Below are 24966 nucleotides of genomic sequence, written 5' to 3' on the forward strand. Positions count from 1 at the left end.
GGGACCTGGACCGTGTGGGGCTCGGGACGTGGAGGCCGTGCTGAGCAGGAGCTGGGGTCTCTCTCCCAGTCTGCTGCCTTCCTGCCCCTTCTGGGCCAGGGAGGGCTTTGGGATTTCCTCAGGGCCCACCTGGTGGCTAAGTTCAAGTGTGTGGACGGGCAACACAAGAGTCCACTGGCCCTGGTCCTGGAGGCCCAGCCCCTGCCCTGGTAGAGGGCATTCTGGCCCTTTCCCAAGGGGTCAGTGGCAGGGGACCTGTAGCCAGTCCGCATGGGGGGACCACCTCCACTGCAGATGGTGTGGCCGGCCGAGGCTGGTGGTCAGGGTTTTGATGGACCACGGAAACCGAGAGCAGGATGGTGCGTTTGAGGGCAGAGAAGGCCCCTGGGAAGAGTTGCCAGAGCTGGGGGTAAAGCCTGAGTCCAGAGGCCCCTGGGGAGCCCCCTCAGGCTTACAGCCCAGAGTCATGCCTGGTCACCTGCCCAGCTGTGCTGCCCATGGCCTGGGCCATACCTGCATCCCAGTCCTGTGCAGGGTGGGTCCAGCTGGAGACTCTTGAGGGGGATGAAGGAGGCCACCTCCACCGCTGGGACCTGGCTTTGGCATCAGAGTTAGATGCCAGAGCTCTGTCCCCAAGGGCTACACTCCATATGTATGAGGTTCAGTGAAAACTTAGATTTCAACCAACGACAGTGTTAAAAACAGAAACAGGCACACCCATGGGCCCAGCTCGCCTCCTGCCCTCCCCGGTCTCCAGCTGCCTCCAGCTAGTGTCCCAGGAAGCTGCAGGGCCCTAAAGGAAGGAGCTGTCCACCCATGACCCCTATACAGACCAAGCCACTGCCCAGAAAGGCGGCGGCTGGAGGCTCTTGGATTTCCCGTGAGGAACTGGAAGTAGAAGGGAGCCAGCTGACCCCAGGGCTCCCTTCTACTTCCAGTGGGCAGGGTCAGGCCAGCTCAGAAGACTGGGACAGCTCCTGCCTCCCAGGTCAGGGTGGGGGCTAAGGAGTGTGGTCTTCCCAGGACAGACTACTGGCCACCTCCTCGCTGAGCCTCTGCTGGGTAGTACCATGGCCTGGACCACAGCCCTGCCTGCTCGCTGGACTCTGGCCAGTATGTTTTCTCCATAAAGCTGGGGGCCACAGGTCAGCCGGCCAGAGGCTGCTCGCTCCCGGGCACCCAGGGCAGGTGGGTATGGGCTCTCTGCTGGCCAAGTCAGAAGCCAAGTGGGTGGGCAGGGGCACCCGAGTTTGGACCCAGATGGGAGACAGAGGTGGGTGTGGCATTTTGGACACAGCCCCTGTTTATGTCCTCAGAACACTGCCCCGCTACCCCCTCCACCCAAGGTCTTCAGATGGGACTCTGGGTCGCAGCGTAGGACCAGGTGGAGTCCCCGCAGCCAGGTGAAGGCAGAGCTAGGGTGGTAGTACTCAGCCACACCTGAGGGATGGTCTCAGCAAATCTACCGACAGCCTCCACGGCAAGGACTCTAGCAAAGTAGAGGCCAGCGGTCCCTGCCCATCAGCTGCTGGGACCCCCCACCCCGCAGATGTGAAGAGAGACGCCCTCTGTAGCAGGACCAGGGCAGGCCAGGCCCCCACCCCTCAGGGATGTGAGGCAGCTCAGAGCGTGTGTCACACCTGGAGCCACATCCTGCTTTGTCCCCTTCTGTGAGACACAGAACTCCACCCCTGTCGAGGGCAGCAGAGCCGTCCAGTGTTCTGGGGGACACAGTCCCTCAAGGCTCGGGGCAGGCCCTCCGTGAGCCCTGGGGCTCTCCCCAGACCACAGACTGCTTGAGGCCGGTCTTGTGGTATCCGGATATCAGTTCCCAGGACCTGTCAAGCCTGGCAGGGACCGGGGGCCAGGGGCTGGAGCCTGGAGATCTTACAATGGAGAAGAGAACCAAACCAGCTTCTAGGACTCCTGGGACCCCCAAAGGTGTGTGCTCCCCCTCCCCCGCCCGCCAGGAAGCCATCAGGGCTGTGGCAGCAGGCACCGGCAGGGCAGCCTCCACTCACAGCCAGCTCTGCACCTGGAGGTCACATCAGGGGCCACAGGGCGAGGGCTCAGTCCCCAGGGTGCCACCCTTTCAGCTGCCAGCCATCAGCTCAACTGTCACCCCCAGGCCTCAGGGTCCAGTGTTTGCTCCAGGCTCACAGGACTCAGGGAAGCCTGGTAGCCCATCCTGGTGTGCTGCGAAGGATGCAGGTGAAGAGATGCCCAGGCCAGGCGTGGGGAATGGATATGGAGCTTCCCTGTCCTGCCTGGGCACTGCCCTCCTGGACCTCCATGTGCTATATAGAAGTGGTCTAAACCCTGCCCTTTGGGGTCTTACGAAGTTCCATTACATAGGCATGATCGGCTGGCTCTCCTTCACCCTCTTCCCTCCTGGGAGGCTGGCTGGAGCTTCAAGTTCCAATGCAGGATCCTTCCTTGGTCCTCCTTTGACCAGCCCCCACGCAGCTACGTGGTGGCCACCAGCTATCAGTCAATTCACCGTCAGATAAAAAGACCCCGCCCCTTCAGGGCCGATGAAGACCAGATAAGCATTTCACAGTATTGTGAGCCACGCAGCCCTGGCCTGGGTGCTGACCACCCAGTCTGAGCTGGTGGCTTTTGGAGGCAAAACTGGTGGCTAAAACCATCTAGAGGCCATGAGGGGTACAGTGGACCCAGGAGCCCTGTTAAGGGGCAGCAGAGCTGTTTGGTGTCCCCCCCCAAGGCTCTGTGCAGGCCCTCTGTGAGCACTGCCCCAGGCTCTCCCAACCACAAACCCTCTGCTCTCCTCTGGGCTGCTCCTGGGCTGCCTGTGGCCAGGCTTCTGTATTGGCCTCAAGTCCTGGCCAGGTGCCCATCAGGCCTTTACTCTGACAGGGGACCGAGCACCAGGCCTGCCCTAGTCCGGCACGCGCCTGCTTCCCTCCCTGCTCGTGCTAACTCCGGACAGAAGCCACGTCTTCTGTCTCTGCAGCCGTGCCTGACATGGGGGCTGGGCAGGCCTGAGCCCAGTTATAGCACCCAAGGCTCCACAGCCTCCTGGTCACTCTCTATTGAACACAGACGTGCCATGTCAGATGTATCCACCGCAGGGGGCACCCTCAAGGTCTCCCAGGCCGCGAGAGTCCTCCATGTGGCTCCTGCTTGCTCTTTGGGACCCGCCACCAGGTCATGGTGAGGCAGGTCGCCCAGATCCTAAGGGTATTCCAGCTCACCACAGGCCTGCCCCTCCCCAGGGGATAGTTTCTTGCCCCAGCTTCAGGGACTCGACTGGACAGTGATCAGGGCTGCATGTGCCTGCGTCCAGGTGTCCTTCCCACCCTCCCCAGCCAACAGCTCGGCAGCCTCTTCCCTTGTGCACTTTGCCCAGTGGGGTGCCCTGCACCCTCCCTGGAGCCCCACTGTGAGGGCCTTCACTGCGTCCCACCTGGGAGCCACAGCCTGACCCCAGGTGTTCTGAAACAAGAAGTGGGGATCACGTACCCGCCAGGCTGGTCGCTCCCAGGGCAGGGCTAGCTCTCCTGTTCTGCCGGGGCTCCCTGACCTGTGTTGGCGCCCCCTGCCATGCTCTGGGTCAGGTCACTCTCTGTGGGACGCAGACGTGCCATGACAGGTGTATCCAGAGGAGTCCAAGAGGCACCCACGGCTGCGATCACCCAGGAGAAAGGGTTCTCTAGGTCCAGGGGATCGGCCTGAGCCCTCCAGACTTCAAGTGATGCTCTGTGGGTCAGCCCCCAGAGCTGTTCCAGGGAGAGAGCGAGGGCCAGTGGCCTTGGCAGGGTGACCTTTGAAGGGGTCCAAGAGAGGAGAAAGATGTGCCTGTAAACACACTCACATACACACAAGGAAAGTAGATAAAAGTGGGCTGTAAAAAAAAAAATCATTTAAAAAAATAAAAGCCCCCACTGTAGGCCCCGTCTTCCAGAATCTGTTGTAACAGATTCACCCAAGCTGGTTAACGGTATTTGCGGTTTGCAAGATGGTACATGTCCTGGGAAAATGACAGACAAGTTATTATCACCTCTCCACTGTCCTCTTGCCTAAACCTGCCCATGCCAGGCACCCAGCTGCCGGGAGCGGGTGCGAGGAAATTAACAGCCCCGCGCCCGCCCACCCCCCACCTGCCCTCTCACCCGCCACCCCCACACCAGCCCTGCCAGGCCCAGGGCTCCCAGCCAGGCCGGGCCCACCTTGGACTGGGGTGGGGGAGGAGAGGAGAGGAGGGAGGGGTCCTGGGAGGGACAGGCCGCATCGGTGTTTGGGCAAACCATTTCCTGCAAGCCAGACAGAATGCACGCATCCGAGCAGGCAAGTCTAGGCGGCTCCGTGTCAACAGTCGAAGATAAATAAGATTTTATCAGCTCCGAATCTGTTGAAACACATCCATCTAGCGGTTCTAGGGAAGGACAAGGCAGCAGGGGCAGGGGAGGCAGAGAGGAAGCATCTTCTGGGCCTCCCAGAGCAGGGCCACCACCGACGGCCTCTCCTGCCCACTTTCCTCAGACTTCCACGCTGAGCGCTGACCCCTCAAGTTCTGTCTGGGGACCTGAGGGAGTGCTCAGGCCTCTCTGGGCTCAAGACATGGGTATTCCAGGGTCCTTCCTTCCCGTGGCCACCTGTCCCCACCTGATGCTCCCAGGTGTGGGGAGGCCACAGGCATCCCTCCCTGAGGCTGCCGGGCAGGGCCAGGATGGGCACCTCTGCGTCCAGCCGGCCATGCGCAGTGGCAGGTGTGTGCGTGCCAAAGTCCACATGAGCGCCGTGTTGGGGCGCCTCTGTGGGGGGCCAGGCCGACCAGGGTCCCTTAGAAGAGGAAGGGAGGGCCTTGACTGAGGGAAGCGGCCCCCTCACTCTCTGCCCTCCACAGCTGGATGGGGTCAGGAACTGCCCACCGGAGGCCACTGAGCACTCCAGCTGGAGCCCCGCTCCCGCCGCCGCCCGAGTACCAGGGACAGCTCCCGGCGCCCAGCTCCTCCCCGGGGCGGGGCGTTCACGGCGCGCTCCTCTCCGGCTCCCGCTGGCCGCGCCCGAGGTGCGCAGCTGGGGCTGCGGGCGGGCAAGTGCGCTCCCGGGCTCCGGAGGAACCGGCTGGTGGGGCTGGGGCAGGACCCTGGGGAAGGACAGGGGCTTTGAAGCCGCTCGCGCTTTTCAGACTCCACGGCTGGCGGGGCCGCGCGAGCCAGCTCTCCCTGTCGGAACACGGCGGGAGCCCGGCGCGCCCCCACGGCCGGGCGTGTCGGGGCTGCCCAGGAATGCGGCGGCAGGGCCCTGTCACACCTCGCCCGGCCTCGCTCCAGCCTACCTTGGCCCAGGGCCTTGGGGGGCCTCATGCTCCATCTCAGGTCATGGTTGGGAGGAGGGTGACTCTGGACGGTCAGCCCTGGAGAGGTAATGCCGGGAGCCAGGCCTAGAGCCCCTGGGCGGGTCCAGGTGGTCCCAGCCCCTCCCACGCCACCTCCATCTCTGGATGGCTGGGCCTGCTTACAAGGAGAGGGACCCACGCAGGTCCAGCCTGGTACTGTGAACGACCCGGCAGTGTTAGGCCCGCGGACCTGCTGCGCTCGGCCACCCAGAGCAGGCCTTGTGTAGTAGAGGGCAGAGAAGTCTGCCCAGGGTTCAAGGCAGCCCAGGCTGCAAATGCCAGCGCCAGACGGGGCTTAGGTGGCCAGACTTTGGGGCTGTTCTCCTTTTGCCGTGGCTGGTGACTTTGACCTGAGCCCTGCCCCCAGGCCAGGCCTGTCTCGCAGGGTGTCTGCCACCTGGACCCCACAGCCCATTTTCCTAAGGGGAGCCTGGAATGGTTGCTTGCTGAATGGGAGGCTCTCCAGCCCCAGGCTGGGCCCTGTGTCCCTAGCTATGCTCAGATCCTTGTGCCTTTCTCTGGGGGCCTCCTCCACCAGGAAGCCCCCTTGGTTGGCCTGCATGATGCCCACTGTTCAGTTGTCTGAATCGAGGACTTGTTCTGAAACCTCACTTGTGAGCAGCTGGACGGTGGAGGGGGTCCCTGCTGGGCTGGGGGATCCTATGTGCTCTGTGATCATTGCTCCACATCTCACACGCCTCTCCAGGGAGGCACCCCAGGAAGAAAGAGGCCATTTATGGAGTACAGGTTGCTCATCTCCTTCTATTCCAGGTTGCTGGTGCCGGCCAGGGGGACAGAGCTGCCTCTCAACCTTCTTCCAGTGCCTGCATTCTGGGGGACATGCACTGTGCATACAGCAGGCACTCTCTAAGTGCTCAGCAGTGAGCAGCTCACCCCACAGGCTGCCTTGGGCTTCAGAGAAGTTTGGTAGCCTCTCCTCCACCTGTCAGCCCTGTGTCACTCTTACCTGCCCAGGGCACTGGCACTGTGAAGGGTCTCCAACCAGCACAGATGGACATCGTGCTACAGTGTGCCAGCTTGAGGCATGACCTTTGTCCAAGAAACCAGAGCTCTGGCACAGCCTCTCAGAGCTTGGATGAGCCCTGTCTGAATCACCCTGGGTCCAAGTCTCAGAGGACCAAGCTGTGGACAGTTCCCACATGTCCTGGGGCAGGGCAACCAGTTTCCCTCCAAAGGGATGCCTTGGGAGTGAAGGGGCGGCATTTGTAGTGATGGGGACTCGTGTCAGTGACCCCTCCCAGGAAGCCTTCCCCAGGGAAACAGGGAGGCTGCGCTCCCCAGCGTGACCAGAGCTGGCCCCTCTGAGTGCCAGCTGGTGCCCAAGCGGAGCTGAAATCCACTTGCCCTGCCGGGGACTTTCTGACCTGGCCTTGCCCCACCTGCAGGGGGTGGGTGGCAAGCTGGTCCTGCACCTAAGGCAGGACTGGGGGTGTGGCCTCTGCCTGCGGTGCCTTGCCGAGATGGGGGTCACCGGCATCCTCAGTCACACCCTCCTTTCCCTTCCCACCCTCCCTGGGCTTGGCTTGCCTAGCTAAGGGTACATGCGGGTCCAGCCAGTCCACTGTCAGGGGACCTCAAGTCTGAAGGAGCCTGAGGTCCCCCCTTGTTGGGCAGAGGAGAGGCCCTGGGTGTGTGGGCTCCACCTGTTTCTCCAGCAAACACCTGTCTCGGCTCAGTTTCTCCAGCTGTGCCACGTGGAGTGAGATGGGGTGCTGGGGGACACTTGTGGATGGTGTAACTCCAGATTCCAAGTCATTTGGGAGTCATGCAGAGGGTATGGGATGGGGAAGAAATGGCCTCTGAGCCTGGCGCCATTCCTGCTGACCCTGGGGTAGGAGGGTGTGTGGAGTCTTGAGTAGTGCCAGGATAAAGAAGTGGGGCGTCAGTCAGCCTGGAAACCAGTGGACACCCTCGGGTGGCCTCAGCAGGGCTGGCAGGTCAGGTGGACAGATTGGGCCCCAGGGCAAGGATCCTGGAGGCCTCCTCGGGCAGCTGGATCAGGAAGGGTAGAGGGCATCCTCCCTGGGGCAGCATCCAGGTCGGCCCTGGATGGACATCTGGCCTCCTCAGGTTCTAGGCTGGGGAAACTGGTGCTTTGTGGTCCGAGGAGCCCCATGGGGGCAGAAACCAAGCCCAGCTCAGAAGCGATGACTCCAGCCAGAGAGGGGGCCAGGGTCACTGGGCGGCGAGACCTCCACCGATCCAGGGAGTTCTCTGCCCAAGCTCCAGTGTATCAGGGGCACATGGCCACCTGCCAACGCCGTGAGCACTGCCTTCTGGGGTTTGAACGAAGGACTCAGGACCACAAACCCACCTCCTCAGGCCTCCGCAGTCAGGCCCCTAAGGTTCATGCTGGGAAAAGCCAGGCACTGGGTGAGGCTCCGAGGACACAGCTCCCAGCCCCTCCCTGCCCTGCCCGGCTGCTCCCCGCTCTGGTCTCCACCATCCACCTTCACTAATGAGTGGAAGGGCGCCGGCCTCTCCAACCAGCGAGACCCAGGTGCAGATGGCCCACTGGCTCACACGTGCCCCCCTCCACACTTTGAAGGAAAGGCGGGTGGTCTGCGCCAGAGGGCAGGAGGACGGGGCTCCGGGGAGGAGGGCACTCCAGGTAGGGGACACAGCCGGAGCCAGGCCTGGAGCCGGCTGCCGACCTCACCCCGTTGCCTCCCCCTCCAGTACTCCCCACTGCTGAAGAAGCTCTACTGCCAGATTGCCAAGACCTGCCCCATCCAGATCAAGGTGTCCACGCCTCCGCCCCCAGGCACGGCCGTGAGGGCCATGCCGGTTTACAAGAAGGCAGAGCACGTGACTGACATTGTGAAGCGCTGCCCCAACCATGAGCTTGGGAGGGATTTCAACGAAGGTGAGTCCCCACCAGCTCCCAGACCACTGCAGCACCATGGCCAGCGGCCGGATGACCAGGGAGTGGGGGCTGACCGGGTGGATGCAGCCACTCCTCCTGGAGCCCCATTTCTCCCAGCTCTGACTGGGGCTCCAGAGCAGGAGCAGGTGGTCTGGGATGGGTCTGCAGATTCAGTGACCGGTGGAGTCCACATGGGGTGCCCTCCAGTGTGCTGGCCAGGCCTTGGGGGCCACCCAGGGCTCAGCAGGATTGCTGAGGACAGAGCTTCTGGGCCAGGCACAGGGCTGGCAGCAGGCCTGAGTCCTGCCTGGGATGCCCAGGGGACCAGGCCACAAGGCACCGGGCCCCTCTCTGAAGTGGTGTGCCCTCCCGGCAGGACAGTCTGCCCCGGCCAGCCACCTCATCCGCGTGGAGGGCAACAGCCTCTCACAGTATGTGGACGACCCCGTCACCGGCAGGCAGAGTGTCGTGGTGCCCTACGAGCCCCCGCAGGTAGGCCGGGGGCCAGAAGGGGTCCCCCAGGTGGAGGTTCTGGCTGGCTCGGGGCTAAGGGGCCCCACGGAGTGCAGTTGTGTCACGAGGCCCTTCTCTGCCTGGCACCTGGCACTGGTTCTGACCACCTGCTGTGCACACTGGCGTTCCAGGCCAGTTCTGACGGGCGCTCTCTGGGCACGAGGGTCCCCAGCTCTGTCATGGGTGGGCAGGTGATCTCTGAGCCTCAGCCTGCCCTCCTGGAGTCTCTTCTTCCTGTCTGTTGGTCCCAGCATTGGTCTGGGCCTGGGCTGGACACCAGAGGAGCACAGTGGACGTTCCCAGGCACCTCAGACTCTGGATTGCCCAAGAGAACCAAACCAGCAAGCACTGGTGGGGTGTGGGCATCCAGGCTGGGGCTGGACGTGGCCCTAAGGCCAGACGGGGCATCAGGGGCAGGCGGCCGGAGGAGGAGAGGCTGAGGTAGGGCCTGACCTTTAACCTGAAAGTAGCAGAAGGTTCTGGGGATGGGGACGCCATTCTGGGTCTGACGTGGGGCTCAGTTGGTGGGAAAGGGTGGGGGTGGAGGGAGGCAGAGGGTTGAGGGGACCTAGAGGTGGTGGTGGGATGGGTGTCCCCGGGGAAGGCAGGCGACTGCCAGGCCCCGTCCCTGTCCCTGGTTCTGAGGGCAGCCCTCCAGGGCCCCACCCGTGGTCCTCTGAGACCAGCCCTCCAGGGCCCCACCCCATGGTCCTCTGAGACCAGCCCTCCAGGGCCCCACCCCTGGTCCTCTGAGGGCACCCGTGGTCCTCTGTGAGTGGCACAGGCCCAGGGCTGTGACCCAGCTGCGGCACTGCCTCCTCCCTCTCCCACCTCCACCTGCCCAGGCTGTCACCTGCCCAGGAAGTGGGCTCTCTCGCCCCCTGCTGGCTGGCATGTGCCCGCAGCTCTGTGGAAGCCTGAGTTTTCCCAAACCAAGGACCGTTTTGTGTCCCTGCCCCAAGGCCTTCATGAAAACTGCCATTTGTGGTCCCAGGATGCTCAGATCCTGGGTTCGTGTCTTGGGCCTGCCCCAAAGTCCTCAAGAAATAGAGGTGCTCGGGGTGTCTACCCAGGATGACTGTGGCCCCCATCCTTAACAGTGCCTCCCATCTCTGCCCCAGTGGGTCCACCGCAGGCAACACACACCCTCTCACACAGCCTGGGGGCTTGACCTCAGCCTGGGCCACTCATGAGCCTTGCTTCCTGAGAACAGAGACCAGAGACCAGGCCTGAGCCCTCTCAGAACCCAGAACCAGCACAGCACTCAGTGCTCAGTACACTGGATGTTTGGATAGATGCAGGGATGGGTAACGGGTGGGTGGGTAGATGAATGAGAAGGTGGGTAGGTGGGTGGGTGGATGGTGGATGGATGGGTGGGAGGGTGCATAGGTGGATGGATGGGTGGGTGGGTGGATGGTGGATGGATGGGTAGGTGGATAGGTGGATGGATGGGTGGGTGGGTGCATAGGTGGGTGGATGGGTGGGTGGTTGGATAGGTGGATGGATGGATGGGTGGATGGATGGGTGGATAAGTGGATAGATGAATAGATGATGGGTAAATGGGTGGATGGATGGATGGTGGATGGATGGGTGAGTGGGTGGGTGGAAGGGGTAAGTGGGTGGACAGATCGACAGATGGACGGTGGATGATTGGATGGATGGATGATGACATGAGAACCACAGAGAAGCCCCCCACCCTGTGCCTATCCAGAGCCAGGGCCAGATGTGGTTGATGCCTGCCCTCCTCCTGCCTCCCCACGCACAGGTGGGGACGGAGTTCACCACCATCCTGTACAACTTCATGTGCAACAGCAGCTGCGTGGGGGGCATGAATCGCCGGCCCATCCTCATCATCATCACCCTGGAGACCCGGGAGTGAGTCTGCCATGACGTGGTGGTGGAGGTGGAGCAGGGCTCAGGCCAGCACCGTGGGGCTTGGCACGGAGCCAGGATGGCCAGGCCAGCTGAGTGGGGCCAACCCCTGGGGGCCTGCTGGGAGAAGGGTCCGCAGGACAGGCTGCTGGGAGGGAGGGACCTCCCCTGCCCCCAGGGCAGGAGCTGGGCCTTGGGAGGGAGATGGGGCAGGCTGACCTCAGAGCAGCCTGCAGCTCCGGCTGTGGTTCTTCCTGTGGGAACGCTGGCCGCCCTGTCTCGGTGCTCGGCCCAGGAGGCCAGTCCTGCGGGGCCCACAGTGGGCGGGGAGAAGCAGGGCTAGGCTGGGCTGCTGCAGCTCATGGCTCTGGCTGTGCCCTCCTGACAGTGGACAGGTGCTGGGCCGCCGGTCCTTTGAGGGACGCATCTGTGCCTGTCCTGGCCGTGACCGCAAAGCCGACGAGGACCACTACCGTGAGCAGCAAGCCCTGAACGAGAGCACCACCAAGAGCGTGGCTGCTGGCAAGCGGGGTGAGCGGGCGGTGCTGGGCGGCCACACTAAAGGGTGGGGCTGGACATGCGGGGAACTTGGGGGGACACACCAGCATCTCTTAGGCAGATCCAGGTCCTGAATGGCCCTGGGGCCCGGAGGCCTCCCTGGTCCCTGAGCCCCTGGCCAAGGCACCTCATAGGTCCAGGCCCACGTGGCACCCTGGGCTCAGCTCGTCTGGCCTGGCATCTGTCCAGGTTGGCTCCGATCGCCTGCTGTGTCCATGGGAGGGCCAGCTTGCAGGGGAGTGGGGTGTCTCGAGACCCGGGCCTCCGCCCTGTGCCCTCCACCTGTGGCCTGGCTCACCTGCCCTCCCTGCCTCCCTCTAGCGTTCAAGCAGAGTCCCCCTGCCATCCCCACCCTGGGCAGCAGCGTGAAGAAGAGGCGGCACGGGGACGAGGACGTGTACTACATGCACGTGAGTGGGCACCCCAGGGCCGCGGGGGGACCTGCCTAGCTCTGTCACCTGGGCAGCCCAGGCCGGCGCCTCCCAGAGGCCACCAGGGGTGTCCCCCACACCTTCGATGAGCCTCCGTAGAAGGCAGGGCCTCAAAAGAGGGGAGGCTCCCAGGGAGCCGCCCCGACAGGCCACGGCGAGTGAGGCGGGTCCGCCAGGTCAGTGGCTCTGAGCCAGGCCAACCCCGGGCACGCCCGTCCACCCGGTGGAAATTCAGCAGGCAATTCTGGCAGGGGGTGTGTGGCTTGCGTGTCTAGGACAGTCGGCTTGGGGCCACTTGGCTGATGAATTGAGGCACCTCATGCCTCGAGGGTCTCCCTCTTCCACATGGAGCTGAGGGGTTTTAATGCTTCACAGGGAGCCTTGGTTGAAATCCCCCTTCCCCTGAGCAGGAAGGAGTGGCCACGGTTCCCCTGGACAGGAGGCCTGGCCTGCCTCTCGGGTCATGGTCACTGGTCAGATCTGCTGCAGGGGAAGGGGAAAGGCCAGGGAACCCCGAGGAAGAAGACCCTGCTGCCAGCCGGTGTCCTCCTACGGCTGCGCTTCCCCCCCAGGAGCCTGGGCGGTGGGGTCCTGCGTGCCCCTGGCAGAGCGTCTGCCTCTGTGCTCAGGTGCGCGGCCGGGAGAACTTCGAGATCCTGATGAAGGTGAAGGAGAGCCTGGAGCTGATGGAGCTGGTGCCGCAGCCGCTCGTGGACTCCTACCGGCAGCAGCAGCAGCAGCAGCTCCTGCAGAGGCCGTGAGTGAGCTGGCCGCCCCCCGGCTGCCCCTGCTCGGTGCCGGCCACCTGGCTGGGAAGGGGATGGCTCTGCCCAGCAGGGGAAGGGCAGGAGCACTGAGGTTTTCCTGGCCACTGGGGACCAGCAGTGGGGCCTGGCGGCTCAGGGCTCAGCTCAGGGTGGTCCTGTGGCCACCCTGGGACCCTGCCTCATGGCCTTCACACTGCTCTCCCTCCCAGGGGCCTTGTAAAGTTTGCTGAGTGGAAAGGCAGGGAGGGGGCAGTTGGGGTGACACCAGTGTCATGAGTCAGCTCCACCCACGACAGAGGTCCTGCTGGACAGCAGGGGAGGAGGCTGGGGGCTGGGCCTGGCTGCAGTGGGCAGGAGGCCAGGGAGGAGGCAGCCGCTCCTGAGGCTCAGTGGGTCGGGTCCCCTCTGCCTACGTGCAGTGGCACTCCTGGACATGCCTGGGCCGGGCGAGCTGCCCTGGCCTCCTGAAACGGGGTTCGTTGCTTTCCAAGCAGGAGTCCCCTGCAGTCTCCGTCCTATGGGCCTGTCCTCTCCCCCATGAGCAAGGTGCACGCCGGAGTCAGCAAGCTGCCCTCGGTCAACCAGCTGGTGGGCCAGCCTCCCCCGCACAGCTCAGCGGCTGGGCCCAACCTGGGGCCCATGGGTGAGTCCCTGGTGCACTGGAGGCCCCAAGTGGGTTGGGGAGACCCAATACTGGGTCTGGCTCGAGTCACTGTGGCCAAGCTGGTGGGAGGGCACGGGCCGCTCCTCCCCCAGTGGCTCTGGTGGGCAGCAGGGTCCACTGGCAATCCCAGGAGGGCAGAGACGGCGTGCTTAGGAGCAGGCGGCTCACAGCCCTGCCACACCTCTCAGCAGCCGAAGGGGCTCTTGGCCTCACAGAGCCTCAGTCCCCCCGAGGGAAATGGCATTAGAAGTGCCAGCCTCACCTGTTTTGAGGCTCAGCAGGGAGGGTTTTGGACCTGTCCTGGAAGGTCCTCACGAGGGCACAGCCAGCCATGTGTCTGAAGCTGGGGTGCCCCCAAGGGGTGTCCTGAGGCATCCAGACCCCAGCATTAGCGACCTGTGGTGCTCTGGGGCCCGCTGCTGTCCCTCTGCCCTCTCATGGACTGAGCAGCTTGTACATAGGTCCCTACCTCCTAGGGACAGGAGCCAGGGCCCAGGGCTCAGTCCTTGCTGAAGCCTCATGTGGCGGTGGTCACTGAGCGCCACCCTGCCAGCCTTGATGCTGCCTCGGGAGCCTCCCTGCTCGGGGACACTGAGGCCCACCTGCCCTCCTGCCCAGGCCCTGGGGTGCTCAACAGCCACAGCCACACGGTGCCGGCCAACGGGGAGATGAACGGCGGCCACAGTTCCCAGTCCATGGTCTCGGGACCCCACTGCTCCCCACCACCGCCCTACCACGCAGACCCCAGCCTTGTCAGGTAGGGAGTGTCTGCCTGACCGGGGCTCCTACTGTCACCCTGTCAGCAGGGGGCGGTCTCTGCCCGCTGCCCGCTGCCCGCCCCCTCCTGTGTTACTCCACAGCGTAACTGCACACGGTCCTTAGAAGAGAGAGCTCCAGGAACGGGGCTCCTGGCTGATGCCCCCAGGGTTGGGACCGTGGGTGTCCCCAGGGAGCCACAGCTTTGCCTGAGGCCCTGGCCACCGGGCTGAGCCTCCCTGTGGGAGGCTGTTCCCACCCTCCAGGCCTCACCACAAGGTGCCCGGAGGCCCATGCTGCCATCGTCCCCCCCAGCTTTCTAACAGGATTGGGGTGCCCAAACTGCATCGAGTACTTCACCTCCCAAGGGCTGCAGAACATGTATCACCTCCAGAACCTGACCATTGAGGTGAGGCCCGGGCCCTCCCCCAGAGAGGGGGCAGGGCTGTCCCGGAGGGAACTGCCTTCCAGGGCTGGGGAGCGGGCAGCCTTTCCCTGGGTGGGCAGAGCCTCCCGCAGCGCTCACCTCCCTCTGGGGCAGCTCTCGGAAGCTGCAGGTGAGCTCCACCGGGTGGGGAGGAGGCTGGTGGACTTGCAGCGGGGCCTCTGGGAGCTGGGCTTCAGGTTGTCTCTGGTCAGAGTCTTCTGGTGCCCTGAGTCAGGCTGCCTTTGATTTTAGGGGCTGGGCTGTTTCCAAGGCCTAAAGGGTCAATTCAGGAGTCAGAGGGGGTGGGTTTAGTTCAGAACCATGTACACTAAGACTCAGAGAAGGCCAGCAGCCGGCCCAAAGCCACGCAGCTCATCCTGCATATATGGCAGCCACACATTCTGGGTCCAGGGTTGGGGGCTGGAAGGACCCCAGGCAGCTGTTTTGAGCAAGCAGCCACGCTGTCTCTGGTTTCAGTACGGACACTGGCAGGCTGGAGCCGGACTGGTCTGCGGTGGCTTAGGGTTGCCGTGACAGCTGGACAGGTCCATAGGACACAGCAGTCAGCCCGAGGGGCTGCAGCTCTGTGCCTCGGGCCCTCTGCCCTCTCTGCTCCTCGGCCAGCTGGCTCACCCAGGTCAGAGGCCAGCTTTGAACCTGGCCCAGGGCCCCAGGCCAAAGGTGCAGATTTGACAGAGGGAGCTGGGGTGAGAGCCTGGCCACTCGCTGAGGGTAGTCATGGCTGTGTCCACCTACCACCCTCCCCAGGCTATCCCCATGGCCCTCCTGGCCAGCTCAGAGGGCCCAGGTCAACTGAGCCTCACCAGTGCTGTTCATGAGCCTGGTGTGGGGAGAAGGGGTGGCGGGTGGTGGAAGCTCAGGGCTGATCCGGGATTAGCTGTCAGCTAATAGCAGGGAGGGCTGCCCCAAGGCTGGGAGGCAGGTCATCCACCTGGGCCCATCTCGGCCCCTGGACACGGCCCCAGGAGGACCTCCATGCACTTCTCAGCAACCCTGCCAAGATGTGGTGTGGTCCAACACCGAACACGGGGTCCTGTGCTGCCCTCTTCTGGGCCCCTCCAGATGACAGTGCCCCTGGCAGGGGCTTCCTGGCGGGTGGGGCGTCTCTAGGAGAAGGCCGCCAGCTGGTCATGTGACCCTGCAGCTCTTCTCCTGCCCCCGGGGGGCGCCACTCTTGCAGGACCTCGGGGCCCTGAAGATCCCTGACCAGTACCGCATGACCATCTGGAGGGGGCTGCAGGACTTGAAGCAGGGCCATGACTGTGGCCAGCAGCTGCTGCGCTCCAGCGGCAACACCGCCACCATCTCCATCGGCGGCTCGGGGGAGCTGCAGCGGCAGCGGGTCATGGAGGCCGTGCATTTCCGCGTGCGCCACACCATCACCATCCCCAACCGCAGCGGCCCCGGGGTGGCCGGCCCCGACGAGTGGGCGGACTTCGGCTTCGACCTGCCCGACTGCAGGTCCCGCAAGCAGTCCATCAAGGAGGAGTTCACGGAGACTGAGAGCCACTGAGGGCCTGGCCTCCCCGGCGCCTGCCACGGTCGCGCTTGGCCTCAGTGGCAAGACCTTTGGGCTGTGCCCGGAGAAAAGGCAGGGACCTCCCACTGTGCACCGCTTCCCAGGGGACATCACTGGCCTTCTCCGGCCACCGGAGATGCCCGTCGCGCCTGAATCCCTGTGGGAAACTCTGGAGCTGCCTACCCGCAGGCTGGCCAGGTGGGGCTTGGGCTGGTGCTGGGCAGGCTGTCCCTGGCAGGAGGAGGCACACCAGCGTCTGTTCTTTGGGGACTCTGCCCTCTCCCAACCAAGCAAGGACTCCTCTGCTGATGTTCTGCCAAAAAGTATTTCTGGTGTTTTTTTGTTCTGGGTAGCAGTGAGCAGCGGGTGACTGCCCTGAGACATGGTCACCGGCAGGTTGAGTCCAAACTGTGGTGCCCCAGGTGGGGCTGGGGGCTCCTCTGCGGGAACTGACGATGGCTCTGTCCCCTGCACACCCACCCGCAGTGACCGAAATCAGAGCTGGCTGGAACTGGAGAGGACGGTGGACAGGGGCATGGCCCCTCCTAGGAGGCCAGGAAGCTTCTGGCACCTGCCTCCAGCAGGCACCCCTAGGAGCACGCTGGCCACCGTCACCTCTCTCGGTGACGGAGAGGAGAGGGACAGCACGTCGCGGGGACTACTGGAAACTGTCAACATTTGATAAAATGTGCTCTTTTGTACTCGGAGGGTCACTGTGGTGCAGTTTTGTCCTTGAGTTCCACCCTGAGCCGTCCCTTCCGGGTTCTACCTGGCCCATCGCCTCCCCACATGTTGCCAACAAGCCCGGCTCAGAAGGGGACGAGCCGGGGGGGGGGGCTGTCACGTGTCCCCAGGATGGACAGCGGTGGAAGAGGGAAACTGAGCAGCACTCAGGAACGTCCTTCCCCGTCCTCTGTGCAGGTGTCACAGGTCCACCTCAGGCCGAGGCCGGTGCTGCGCCGGTGACAGTTTCCTGTTCTCAGGGGATGGCACTGAGGCAGGGACGGGGGCCCGGCCTTGATGGAGCTGAAGGACAGGACTCCGCAGGCGAGGGGAGACGTTGGCAGGGGCCACCTGTGGGCCCGTCCATCTGCGAGGACCTTCCTGAGCCTCCGTAGCCAGAGCACCTGCAGTCAGGGGAGGGCAGGAGGCCTCACTGGAGGAGGTCATCCTTGACGGTCCTCCTTGGCCTGCAGCGTGTGATGAGACCAGCCCCTCTGCTCCACCTGCTGGACGATGTGGCCCTGGGGCCGGCCGCTGGCCCTCTGCCAGGGTACACTCAGGCCTGGCTCTCCTCTAATGTCACCCCCAGGCCAGAGGGTGGTGCAGACCAGCTCCAGACCAGGACGTGGTCCCGGGAGGCTGCCATCGTCCACCTCTCCAAAGCAGGAGTGTGTGCCGACACAGGCACAGCCCCCACACGCCACCATGCCCTTCTCGGGACCTTGAGGGACACAGGTGCCTGGGTGCACGGAGGGTGGGAGTGGCCAGCAGCTGTCAGGGCTGCCCAGGAGGCTCCCACTGCAGGCCAAGGATGACCACAGGGTCTCCAACATCTCCCTCCAGCTCTGGGGCCCGCATTGACTGCAGCTGCCAGGGGCTCCTGTCTCCCTGGACACGCCCCCCGCCCAGGGACCCGCTGCTGCTGTGGGCTCCGGCCTCCACCTGCACAGTGCAGGCCTGGCTTTGCTGGTCATGGCACAGAAGAGGAAACTAAGGCAGACAGGGTGGCCTCCCTCAGGGCTGGACGCTGGTTCTGCCCCAGCAGCAGCTCAGGAGCCGTGAGGGTCCCTCCTGACCTGGTCCTTAGCCCGTCTCAGGAGAACCGAGGTGCCAGAGCAGCTACCCCTAGCAGGCCCGCTCCCTGCTGGCCCCAGTGCAGGAGGCTGTGCGCCTGGGGTGGGCGGCTCAGGGCCTGGAGGGACCCCCGGTCAGACGTCCACAGAAGGATGGGCGGTTGGAGAACACACTGGAGGTGCCGTCTCCAGAGCAGGCCAAGGACACTGGTGCTCCTCAGGCCCCCCCAGCCTGTCGTTGGCCGTCAGCACCCTGGCACTGCTGACGGAGGACTTGGGGTGAACGGCCCTAGGCTCTGCCAGGGCTGGAGGGGGTGCTCATTGCCCGGAACCCACTTTCCTCATGAGGTTGAACGTCCTGGTCAACAGAACTCAAAAATGAAGAAAAAACAAACTTCAAGGCCTAAGGTCCTCCCAGCAGCACCCGGGCGGTAGCCTGGAAGGTGTGGTCAGCCGGATGCCCTCTGCTGAGCCAGGACAGGCGGGAAGGCCCGACACCCCACAGCCCGGGGGTCTCTGCAGTCTCTGATGGCTCTGGCCATGTCCAGGCGTCAGCACCAGGCCTGGGCTGCGGGAGCAGTCACCACGCTCCGTGGGCTCCCTTGGCGCCAGGGCTGGTGTGCAGGGATCTGGCTCAGAGGGAAGCTGGGGTGGGAGCACGGGATGCTCCAAGGCTGGGACCAGCGCCACCCGTGTCCACGGAGACTGCGCTCCTTCCAGCAGTATCAGTGGACGCATCCCAGCGCAGACTGTCTTCAGTATGTAACCTTGGGGAAATGTGTTATTTTTTTAGCTGTGTTTTGGCGGGAACTTTGTTTTGTAACCTAATAAAGCACGTGTTCGGATGATGGGCTCTCGTGGCTAAACCCTCTCGCGGGCTCCAGAGGATTGTCCGAGGCCCTCATGGTCCTTGTCACTCGGCAGCAGACTCAGAGAGACGGGGCGCAGGCAGGGGGTGTGCGGGCCCCGCTGGCCGTGAGCATCTCTGGCTGTCAGTCCCTCTGACTGGGCTGGGGTGGGGGGTCCCCTGCCCTCACCCCAGGAGAGGACATGGGGGCAAGGGAGTGGCCTCCCAGGGGCCTGGCCACCTCAGGCCCCAAGTTCAGGCCCCAACCCCTTGTCTCTACTGAGTCCCTGGCTTTAGAAGGGTCACTGGCCTCCAGGCACGTCACAGACACCCTCGGGGACACGGGTAGTTGGGCACATGCACGCTCCTCGGCAGGACCCAGGGGGACGGACGGAGCCCAGGGCTGGCTCCCGGCAGGCTTTCAGCCACCTGGGCTTCACTTTGGTCCCTGGTCTCAGATTTCTCACTTTGGAGTTGTGAACGAGGCGTCAGGAACCTGTCACCGCAAGATGAGGCTGGGGAGGCTGCTCAGCCTTGAGGGGGGCCAGTCTGAAGCAGAGTCGGACGAACAAGAGGCCCGAGGCGAGGTGGGGAGAGACCCACGCTCCCCCGCTGCCCTGGAGCTCCCCGGGGGTCCCCATGCTGGCCGTGGAGCACAGGGAGGCCCAGCGACACCCTTCCGTCTGCGTCTTCCCTCAAGCACGTCTTTGCCCATGAGCAGCTGGGCCCTTCTTGGATTCACCGTCCATCCCCGGGGCCACCGGAGAGGGCTGAGCGGGACACACATCCCCCTTCCCGGGACGGGACTCTGGACCCCAGGCACCAGTTCCTCAGAACTGGACGGGGGCGCGGACTAGGATGACTCATTTGGGACAGCCACCCACGGCACAGACGCCGGGCGCTGACCGCCCTGTGAACCACAGCGGCTGGTGCTTCAACACGGGCCAGTTTCAATCTGTGCTTTAAAACCACGCGGTCTGGGGGTGGACGGCCAGTCAGCGTCTCACGCGGTGACCGACGACGGCTTAGACGAGGTTATTTTGGCTCACGGTTTCAGAGGCTCAGCCCGCTGCGGCCGACGCCACGGCTCTCCCAGGTGAGGCAGGCTGTCATGGGGGAGGGACGGCAGAGGACCCTGCTCCTCCCAAGACGGCCAGGAAGCAGGGAGAGGGGAAGGTCCCCAGGGAAGACGCACCGTCCAGGGCAGCCCCGGGCCTCCTCCTCCAGCCAGCCCCAGGGGCCCCAGTACCACCCATTGCCCCATCCACGGGATGGACTGAGGAGGTCTCACAGGAGGGTCACTTCGCCTCTGGACAGTGCTGCATTAGCACAGGGGCTGGGGACGCCTGGTGCCCACCGTAACACAGCGGGTGAGAAGTCCGGTTATCTTCAAATGCACAAAAACACCTCCGATAGGTCTGACTTTCAAAAAGAGGAGCTGGGCACAAAGCAGAGCTGCCCCGCTGTGAGGCCCCGTCCCTCGAAGGAATGCTTCCATGAGGAACGAGAGGCCGGATCCGGAAACGGTGTCCACGCCCACACAGTGGACTTTGGTGCATGTCCTCTGACTGGAAAGGAAGCCTCTCTCCAGCAGGAATAGTGAGTGCGCGTCACCCAGTGCTGTGGCCCTCCCACGTCGTGGGCGCCAGACGACGCTGCACCACCTCCCACATTCCCAGGGAACTGCTGCTGCTGTGACCGCCAGAAAAGGCCTGAGGACACGCAGCTGCTTGGGCACTCGGCCAGCCCTCAGCTCGGCTCCCACAGGGGCTCAAGTGGAGGTCACCCGTGGGCGACACCATCCAGACCCGACACGCAGTCTCCCTGAGGGCTGATCAGCAGGACTCCAGGCCTGCCGAGAAGGCTGGCCAGAGAGGCTCAGGCCGGTGCTGGTGCGGGGAAGCAGCTGGTCACTGGCCGAGGTCACGTGAAAGCCAGGTCCCACCGGCAGGGAGACACCGCGTCCCAGGGCTCCCTTCTTGTTTCCAGCAACCGTGTCACGGAGGTCCTGCTTCTCCTCAGTCACAGGAGGAAGTCGAACAGGCGGGGCATCGCAGGGCTAGTCTTGCCCATAGAAGTCACCACTGCCAGGGCCCCCAGGACTGCTGGTGGTCTCTGTGGACACGGCCCTGAGGAACTGCCCCCTGGAGACTCAGGGGGCCTCTTCCTTGGCAGAGGGTCCTGTGCACAGGCCCAGGGTGAAGCCAGCACCTGGGAGACAGAGGTCACTCCTTTGGTGGACGTGAGGAGGTCCCAGACTCCTGGGGTCGGCCTGGGGGGCGCTGTGGGAAGGGGACCTGGTCCCAGGAAGGCCCAGCCACCCTCTCTGACCACCCCCCTGCCCTGGGCTTCCGCTCTGCCTCCTGGTGCCCAGTCTCTTCCCAGAACCAACAGCCAGAGGAAGGCGCCCACTCAGGACACGCGACACCCACCAGAGCCGGGAGTCTGGAGAGGCTGCCATGTGGCTCACCTGGGACTCAGAACATTCCCTCCGAGGGTCACCTCGGGTCACCAAGGTGGCAGTCACAAGCACAGACGTGCAGGCCGTGAGTCAGCGGGCGGCGCCTGGTCAACTTCCTGCCCGAGGGGCCCGTGGCCGTCCAACTCCCTGGAAATGGCATCTGGCCGGGCAGCTGGCAGACACCCCGAGTCCCTTCTGAGGACCTGCAGGTTCCAGAGCATCTGAGGATGTCTCCACACGGGGCCTGGTGGTGGCTGGCCTGGGAGTGGGAGCAGAGGGACAGGGAGGGACTGGTCCAGTGAGGCCCAAGGGCTCCGATCCTCCACCGCAGCTGCCCAGGGAACCACACGCTGGCTGAGTCTCGCAGGTCTAGAGCGGAGCGTGCGGTGGCTAGAAGGGGCGGCTGGCGCCCTCTAGACCACCCACAACCGCCCTGCAGCTGGTCAGCAGAGGGGCCTTTGTGGGGAGGGAGGGGCAGGAGGCAGCCCTTTGCAGGGCAGCTTCGACCTCATGCCACCAGGCAGCCACCAGACAGCTCTGCACCCAGCCATGAGAACCACCGGCTCTGGGACCAGCCCATGAGGAACGTCACCTTCGCGGGACAGCTTCATGCACCGAGCCTTGGGGACACACCCTTGACCCCAAACTGTCAGGCCAGGCTCTCGCCAGAGAGTTTGAGGTGGTTTTCTGTTGGTTTGCCCGTGGTTCCGTCCTGGGGATGGAACCTGCGGGTGCCTTACCACTGAGCTTCCCGTCCACCTCAGAGGACCTGTCCAGTAGTCCCATTAGTCCTTTCCCTGGACGTGCTCTCCCACTAGCTCACAAGCTTCTGTTCCGTCTTCCACCCATTAACCACCACCCTTTGTTTCCTCGCCGACTTTGGACGTGGTTTAAAGGAGACCCTGAGGTGACTCAAGACCAAGTGTGACCTTCTTCATCTCAGGGCCCGTGGCCAGCTGCTACCTGACAGGAGGGAACTGGAGATGACAAAATTCATTTGGGCAGATCATAAACTGGGGACACCCCAGCGAAGGGCGAACATTGTCCTTAAGAACCTGGAGGTGCACACCCAAGCCCTGCTCCTGGAGCGGCTGAGGCCGGAGGACGGCACGCCCACCCCCACCTCAGCTCTGTTACAGCTTGGAGAGGCTGAGGCCGGAGGACGGCACGCCCACCCCCACCTCAGCTCTGTTACAGCTTGGAGAGGCTGAGGCTGGAGGACGGCACGCCCACCCCCACCTCAGCTCTGTTACAGCTTGGAGAGGCTGAGGCTGGAGGACGGCACGCCCACCCCCACCTCAGCTCTGTTACAGCTTGGAGAGGCTGAGGCCGGAGGACGGCACGCCCACCCCCACCTCAGCTCTGGATGCCAGTGTCCCTCGAAGCTCACGAGTGAGAGGGTCCAGGAGGGTTTAGAGTGGGAGGATTGGGTCACGAGAGCCTTAACCCGACCGGTGCATTGATCCGCCTGAACGGATCCACCGGGTGGGGACTGTGGGCAGCTGGGGTGCGGCTGGAGGAGGAGGGTCACTGGGGTTGTGTCTGTCTGCGGTCCAGGGAGCTCTCTCTCTAGCTCCTAATGGGAGTCCTGAGCTGACCTTCCGCCGGGACTTCTGCCTCACCTCAGGCCCACGGCCGTGGCCAGCCCTCTGTTCCAAGCCAGCCCGGCCGTTCAGGATGCCTCGCCTTTCCCTGGACTTGTAGGGTCACATGTCACTTCCCACGGCACGTGCTGCTGGCAGGGAGGGGCCTGCAGCATCACCGGGCTGAGCTCGGGAACCCTGAGCCCAGCTTGCCCTCTCATAACCATTCGTGTCAGGTCTTTTGGTCACAGCAGCAAAACAGCTAAACCACTTCTCACAAGAGCCTTGAAACAAAGTGAAAAGCCAGGGACGTAGCTCAGGGGAAGAGAGCTGTCCAGCGCAGGCAAGGCCCTGGGTCCCCTCTCCAGCACCACGGGGCACGGGGGAGGGAGAGAGAGAGTCAGAAGAAGAAAACGGCAGGCCAACAGCCCTCAAGGACAAAGACACTCAAATTCTTAGCAAAAACTTAGGGAAGTGAATCCAAAGGCAGCATGGTCCAGCGGGGATCAGGCCAGCGCTGGGCAGCCTCAACGTTAGCTCAACCACTCAGCAGCTCAGTGGGTGCAGCCAACGACGGAGGGAAGACGGGGCGGAAGACGAGGTTCTCCACCTGACACCAACGTCACGTGGCACGGTGGAGGCTGCGGGCCTCCCTTCAAACCCCAGCCAGGCACGGCCTCCCTGCCTCCTCAGTACCACAGGACCGGCCCTGGCCAGGAAGGGGAAGAAAGGGAGGAGGGAAGAGAGAAGTGATGAGAGACAGACGGCAGAAAAGGAGGCAAGAGGAACAACCGCAGTGAAAGGGAGGAGCCGTCTCATTCACGGTCCTGCGCACGCTGCCCAACGAGCTTCCCCAGGTCTCAGATGCAAATTCGCGCGTCCAGTCCTGCCCTACCCAGCGGCAGCCAGGGGCCACTTACAAAGGCACCGCAGTGTCACACAGACGCACTGGCCCTGGGCGCTGAAGGCCCAGGGCCGACAGTCAGCAAAGCCGACCTCGGGCCACACAGCCCGGCTGACCTGCAGGCCCCTCCCTGCCAGCAACGTGGCCCTGGGAAGTGACATTGACCGTACAACCCCGGGGAAAGGCGAGGCATCCAGAACGGCCAGGCTGGCCGGAACAGAAGCGCGCGGGACGACCCGGCACCCTCCTTTCAGGACTCAGTCGGAGGTGACAGGGGTCGACCCCCGTGACGCAGGGGAAATGGCCGGACAAGAGGACACAGGGGACTGGTCCTGCCAGGCACAGGCAGCTCCCTGAAGAAAGGAGTGGCCTCGGGGCACCGCAGTGTCCCGTGGACACGCCCAGAGACGTGCCTGTGGGAACACGAGGTTCAGGGAGCAGATCTACAGACTGGGCCCCCCGAGCTGCCCACCGGCCTTCCTCTCCAAGAAGTGAGCTGCCTGCCGTCCTGCCAGGCCGAGGTGGACAGGCCAGTTCCCTGCAGGAGAGACGCTCCATCAGAGGAGCCCAGGTCACCCTGAAGGAGGAGACTTGTGTGGTCTCACAGACCAGTCCCTGAAAGCCAGGGAGATGAGTGATTCCTCTTGAGCATAAAGTCTGTAAGAACCTGTGGTCAAGAATCCACTTAGAACCAGTCGACAGGGGCCAGGGGACCTGGAGTTGCCATGGCAGCAGGGACTTGAAAGTCCCCTGTGTGACCCTGCTGTCAGTCAAAAGTCAAGAGGTGGACCTGGGCAGGACTCCCCAGAAACTTTTCTGGGACCCCCACTAAAGCTGGAGTGCAGGAGGGGCCCACTGTCCCTGTCCTCTCTGAGAAGACCACTCCGTCCCTTGAGAGTGTCCCCTTCCCTTTTCCCATCCCTTCAGTAAACTCATTCCTGCCCCGCTGGGCCTTGGAGGCCAGCATCCTGCACAGCGGTTCCCACTCCCCATGCTCTGGCCAGTGGATGGAGGGATCTCTGCGTCAGCCCTGCTCAGCTGGGCACACAGCAGCAGCAGCAGAGGAGGGACGGTGGCGGAGAGGAGGACAGCCCCTGGCAGAGAGGAGGACTCAGCCATGAGTGTGTTCACGGCACTGGACGGAGCAGCACTGCCTTGTGGAAGGACACTGTGGCATGGACAACAGGGATGGACCTTGAGGACCTGGAGCTAAGAAGCCAGACACAGGACAAGCCCCAAGTGACCCCCCCACAAGGGACACAGAGTGGCATTGCGGGCACTGGGGGCTGGTGTTTCGTAGGGACAGAGTTTCAGTTTGGAAGGTGGCTGGAGGTGACAGTGGCCCAGCAGGGAGAATGTACCTCAGCCCTGGACCGTCCACTTAAAATGTTCACACAGCAAATTCTACTCATGGGCAAGCCACTTGTCCCCCGTGTGCCCCACCATGAGCAAGCCGCGAGGGCGAGAGGAGTTGGGACGCGAGGCCCGTGACACCTGCGCTCCACAGCTGCCTCCCGCCCAGACTCGCCCGAGTTTTTATCCACTCCTCCTGTTACGGATGCTGTGCAGGCCATGTTCAGCAGGGTCAGCCCAGCCCG

At 63.7% G+C, this 24966-nt stretch overlaps 1 protein-coding gene across 1 annotated transcript in view; it reads left to right on the plus strand.

Moving 5' to 3' along the window:
* The window catches only part of Tp73 (tumor protein p73), a 67300-nt gene extending 50980 nt beyond the window's left edge, over nucleotides 1-16320 (plus strand). Inside the window, exons 5-14 of the mRNA XM_077791057.1 lie at nucleotides 8063-8249; nucleotides 8626-8741; nucleotides 10528-10637; nucleotides 11023-11165; nucleotides 11514-11602; nucleotides 12253-12380; nucleotides 12885-13033; nucleotides 13673-13811; nucleotides 14126-14219; nucleotides 15439-16320. Coding sequence (XP_077647183.1) covers nucleotides 8063-8249; nucleotides 8626-8741; nucleotides 10528-10637; nucleotides 11023-11165; nucleotides 11514-11602; nucleotides 12253-12380; nucleotides 12885-13033; nucleotides 13673-13811; nucleotides 14126-14219; nucleotides 15439-15771 — 1488 coding nt within the window. The 3' untranslated portion in view covers nucleotides 15772-16320. The remainder of the gene's footprint in view (nucleotides 1-8062; nucleotides 8250-8625; nucleotides 8742-10527; nucleotides 10638-11022; nucleotides 11166-11513; nucleotides 11603-12252; nucleotides 12381-12884; nucleotides 13034-13672; nucleotides 13812-14125; nucleotides 14220-15438) is intronic.
* Nucleotides 16321-24966: the final 8646 nt, after the last annotated feature.

This window comes from Urocitellus parryii, chromosome 11 (assembly GCF_045843805.1).
Source record: "Urocitellus parryii isolate mUroPar1 chromosome 11, mUroPar1.hap1, whole genome shotgun sequence".
Classification (NCBI taxonomy): Eukaryota; Metazoa; Chordata; class Mammalia; order Rodentia; family Sciuridae; genus Urocitellus; species Urocitellus parryii.